Source organism: Cynoglossus semilaevis, chromosome 15, assembly GCF_000523025.1.
Source record: "Cynoglossus semilaevis isolate Cse_v1.0 chromosome 15, Cse_v1.0, whole genome shotgun sequence".
In the NCBI taxonomy this organism is placed as follows: Eukaryota; Metazoa; Chordata; class Actinopteri; order Pleuronectiformes; family Cynoglossidae; genus Cynoglossus; species Cynoglossus semilaevis.
In genome coordinates, this window is record NC_024321.1 from 19,798,461 (window position 1) to 19,803,136 (window position 4,676).

At 46.1% G+C, this 4,676-nt stretch overlaps 2 protein-coding genes across 5 annotated transcripts in view; both read right to left on the reverse strand.

Moving 5' to 3' along the window:
- The window catches only part of setd7 (SET domain containing 7, histone lysine methyltransferase), a 4,526-nt gene extending 2,486 nt beyond the window's left edge, over positions 1 to 2,040 (reverse strand). The window contains exons 1-5 of the mRNA XM_008327713.3: positions 1,889 to 2,040; positions 1,216 to 1,345; positions 887 to 1,088; positions 509 to 698; positions 318 to 399 (exon numbers count right to left, since the gene is read on the reverse strand). Coding sequence (XP_008325935.1) covers positions 318 to 399; positions 509 to 698; positions 887 to 1,088; positions 1,216 to 1,345; positions 1,889 to 1,928 — 644 coding nt within the window. The 5' untranslated portion in view covers positions 1,929 to 2,040. The remainder of the gene's footprint in view (positions 1 to 317; positions 400 to 508; positions 699 to 886; positions 1,089 to 1,215; positions 1,346 to 1,888) is intronic.
- Positions 2,041 to 2,575: 535 nt separating this feature from the next.
- mgat4b (alpha-1,3-mannosyl-glycoprotein 4-beta-N-acetylglucosaminyltransferase B) overlaps positions 2,576 to 4,676 on the reverse strand; it is a 9,273-nt gene continuing 7,172 nt past the window's right edge. For 3 of the 4 annotated variants that reach the window (XM_025063207.1, XM_025063208.1, XM_025063206.1), the window contains 5 exons: positions 4,411 to 4,604; positions 3,762 to 3,840; positions 3,377 to 3,419; positions 3,065 to 3,177; positions 2,576 to 2,713 (listed from right to left, as the gene is read on the reverse strand). In XM_025063207.1, coding sequence (XP_024918975.1) covers positions 2,696 to 2,713; positions 3,065 to 3,177; positions 3,377 to 3,419; positions 3,762 to 3,840; positions 4,411 to 4,604 — 447 coding nt within the window. In that variant the 3' untranslated portion in view covers positions 2,576 to 2,695. Of the gene's footprint in view, positions 2,714 to 2,896; positions 3,178 to 3,376; positions 3,420 to 3,761; positions 3,841 to 4,410; positions 4,605 to 4,676 lie in introns of all 4 variants that reach the window. The other variant, XR_003051978.1, reaches the window with a different exon arrangement.

Genomic DNA, 4,676 nt, shown 5'->3' on the forward strand with positions numbered 1-4,676 from the left:
TGATGATGATGATGATGATGATGATGTGTATCAATATCAGTTTGTATTTTGCTTTATATTTGCACATTTTCACGGCATATTTATTATATTTTCCCAGTTTAAACTGTAAATGTTTCAGTGACGTCAGTGACGTCATTACGTCAGTGAGCGCTCGTCAGGAGTACTACGGAAAATAGTCCAATTTGACTGCCTCTGAAATCTACTATTTATTTATTTATACCTATTCCACACTGACAAGCAGAACAATGACACACTCCGCCACTAGGTGGCAGCAGATGACCACTAAAAACAGTACAGTATATACAGTATATGCCCACCTGTCGCTCTCGTACGGGTCAGGCAGCAGGACGTGGGTGGCGACGCAGGTGGATGTGGACTTGTCGTAGGAGTAAAGTGGGCCTTGAACACACACACACACACACACACACACACACACACACCACGGGTCGGTCAGTGTTTGACCACATCACACTGTACTTGGTCTGTGTGTGTGTGTGTGTGTACTGACTGTCAGGGGAAACTTCAAAGCGAGGTCTCCCGTTGTGACTGGAGGTCAGGACGGCCAGCCGCGCCTGGATGAGCTCCCCGTCCACAAACGTTCCAAAGAGAGACGTGCGTCCGTCAGGGTAGACGTAGGCTACGGAATCACCAGTCATCTCCCCGTCGTCGTTCACCTCCCCGAACAAACAGCCGCCGTCCTGGAGGAGTCACAGACGCACGTGATGAAAGAGAGAAAAACACGAGGGAGCGTAAAGACGGTCGGAGGATCAGGGTCAGAGGTCAGACTGTTGGCTCTCAGTTTAAACGTGTGATATTTCAATGTGTTTGCCCCTGCGGACAGATGTGGGAGGAGCCTAGCCCTTCCCCGGTGGGTGCCGTGACTCACAGGGTGGTAGACCCAGCACTCCCCGCAGCGGCTGTTGTCTTTGTATTGGCCCTTGAACACTAGGTGTCCCTCTCCGTCGAACTCTTGGGCCAGTCCGTTGAGTTCTCCGTCCACGTATGTTCCACGGAGAACGCCGCCGTCTTCGTACGTGTACAGCCCCTGACCCTGTAAGGCGTCGTCCACGTAGTAGCCCTCCAGAGTGCTGCGGAGAGGAAACACGGCTGAAGGTTCACTTCCTGCACCTTCATCAAATACTGTGAGTACCAACGTTGTACTTTAACGTACTACTACATTCACCAGTATTCACAGGTTTACCATCTTTGAAGTACCTTCCATCAAAGAAGAAGAATTTGCCCTTGCCATTTTTTTCTCCGTGGACAAAATGTCCTTCAAATCGATCCCTGGACGAGAAGGTCACGGTGCAGAAACCATGAGGCTGATCATCATCATCCAACGGCCCTGAGGACGGACGGACGGACGGACGGACGGACATTTATGAACAACATTTAATAAGCTGTGACACAATACTATTACAGTAGTACGACTGTAGTAAAAACACAGTAATATTACAGTACTATGACTAGTGAAAAACAGTACTATTACAGTACTATGACTGTAGTAAAAACACAGCAACAAGTTGAAGGTTCATTTCAAGATTTGTTTTCTACTTTTCCCTGCAGCAGTATTTCTGGATGTATTTCTGGATGTATTTCTACGGCCAGTGTGTGGGTCTTAGAAGAAGCCGTGGACGCCATGACGGCAGCGGGACTCAGACCGAAGCCAAGCCGATCTCATGTGCCTGTTCCACGGCTCCCTGCCCAAATCAGACTCCCGGCTCCGGATGTTACCCGGCGCGGCCCGCGTTCCACCGACCGGCGGATTTAAGAGAAGCAGGAAGCAGAGAGAAAACAAACAGCGCCGACGTGTGGCCCGCGTCTGAACACGATTTATCAGCGAAAACACAGTCGGAAAGAATTTTTAAAAGTTTGGGGTTTTTTCTACCTTCAACTACTTCTTCTACGGTCTCGTCGTCGCTGTCCATGTTGACGTCGCTCCAGACAGCGTGCGCGCGCGCGCTCTCTCTTCACGCCCCGCCCCACACAGACCGTTTCATCAAATCAACTTTAAATGTCGACAAACCCTTTAAAAGATCAAGTGATGTGTAAAGTATACCTCAAAAAATAGACTTTACATATAAAAGTATATGTATATACTTCACATACACTTTCTCATTTTCCCCGCAGGGTGGGGTTTTAGCACAAGGCGGCAGTGTTGTACTGGGTACAAAACAGATACACGTTGACCTATGACGTATACGGTACATCCTGACATATGACGTAGTCCATCCATCTGATCCGTTACCGGGTCGCGGGGGCGGCGGTCTCCCTGACCGTCACTCAAACCTCACTGCACCAGCCCCTCGTCAAACCTTCCTGCGGGTGGTGAGTCCACTGGAGGGCGCCATCCGCCCTAACTGGGATTCGATCTAACCCAGGAGTTGAGCCCCACACCAACGACAGAGACATGACCTCTGGGCCAAAGCGCCAACCTATAACGTAGTATTTAGTGTGTACTCTACAGAGTAACGACACTGACAGGAAGAACATTAATATAATAAGTCTCAGCTCAGAGGAGCCATCAGTACTGAACACACACACACACACACACACACACACACACACACACTGACGGTCGTAGACATCTGGGTCTGTTTTATTTGCACCACTTCTGTCTGCTCACACGAACACTTGTCAACACAGTGGTTAGTGTGTGTGTGTGTGTGTGTGTGTGTATCGGTTGATCCGGTCATCAGACTTCAATGTGAATCTGTAGAATGGAAACAAAAATAAGGGTTAGTTAATGGTGTTCACGCTCAGCCGTTCACGCTGCTAGTAAAACTGTAAGCCCTTGTTGAAAATGTTCCAACAGAAGTGTATGTTTGGCTGGACAGGACATGGACATGGACATGGACAGGACATGGACAGGACATGGACAGGACAGCAGCGTCACCTGGGGTGCTGGGCTTCAGGGCTCAGGGACCAGAGCGGTCCAGTGCTCTGATCACTGGTGCTGTACACCCCCGTCACCCTTTGACTCTAACTAACCCCTGACCTACGAGGCTGCTGAAACTAGTCCAGTTAGTTGGTTAGTTAGTGTGAGTGAGCTCCCAGGTCACACCTCACTGAGTAGAGTCCACACATCTGAACTAGCATGGACCACCAGACGTAGAGCCCAGATGGGCTGCAGCCCATTTTCAATCTGCCCAGCAGCTAGTCCGTCTTCAAAGGCCCCTAAGGTGAAAAAACCCCCAAATAAAAATCAAGTAGGAAACGGAACAGATGAGCTTTTAGTAATGTGTATATTTATGGACACTCCCTGGAAACACCTGCTCCAGTCAGTCCAGGTGCAGACCTTTGACCTTTGATGCCAGTGTGTCCACGTGTATTTACTGTAAGTGTAAGTGTAAGTGTGTGTGTATGGTCACCTTACCAACAACTCTGAAGCCGTCAGACTCTGTGTGTCCTGTGGAGACCTGGAGACACACACACACACACACACCAGTCAGGGCTGAGTCAACACCCTGGCTGCTCCACGCCTCCACGGAGTCATGTAGAATATCAACTCTCAAAGGAAACAAAGGCTTCTAGTAGTTCGACACAGGCCGCTCTACTACAACGCTCTGGTCGTCTGTACTGCAAATATTTGCAGGTGAATTAAGTATGAAGTATTATACTTGACTGAGCAAATATTTGTCTTAATTAGCTTGGAGAATATGACGTCTGTCGGTCTGTTGATCCACACCACCTGATCCCAGTCCAGTGTGCACCTGGCCAATCACCTGAGATAAACGTACAAAGACGGTCATGTGACCCACCGTGCTGGGCAGAACCTCCACTGTGGTGTTGTACAGTTTATCTTTACTGTTTTCAATGTTTCCACTGCGAAACAGGAATCTGCAGTGAAGAGAAAATACATCCTGTTTATACACTGCACATATATAAACACATATATACTGTATATATACTGTATATGTTTATACACTGCACATATATAAACACATATATACTGTATATATATGTTTATATATATATATACATATAAACATATACTGTATATATATGTGTGTGTGTTTATACACTGCACATATATAAACACATATATACTGTATATATATGTTTATATATATATATACATATAAACATATACTGTATATATATGTGTGTGTGTTTATACACTGCACATATATAAACACATATATACTGTATATATACTGTATATGTGTGTATACACTGCACATATATAAACACATATATACTGTATATATACTGTATATGTTTATACACTGTACATATATAAACACATATATACTGTATATATATGTTTATATATATATATACATATAAACATATACTGTATATATATATGTGTGTGTGTGTTTATACACTGCACATATATAAACACATATGAATGAGATCAAAGTAATCAGAATGGAAACAGTGTTTGTTCTAAAAGCCCAGACTGACCGTGACACATGGAGAGGCTTAGGGAACCTGATGAGGACGTAGTCCCCCTGGTTAGGTGTTTGAGCCCAGAAGAAGTCCTGACCTCTGTAGGCCCGGTCCAGACTGTGGCCTCTGTAATGTTTCAGGCTGGTCTCCAGTTCTGCTGCAGGGTTACTGTGAGGATGGTACAGAACCTGCGTCCCAAAGTCCTTATCCTGACACACACACACACACACACACACACAGCTGCTGTCAAACTGAAACTGTAAATGTGTCTTCTGTCTTCA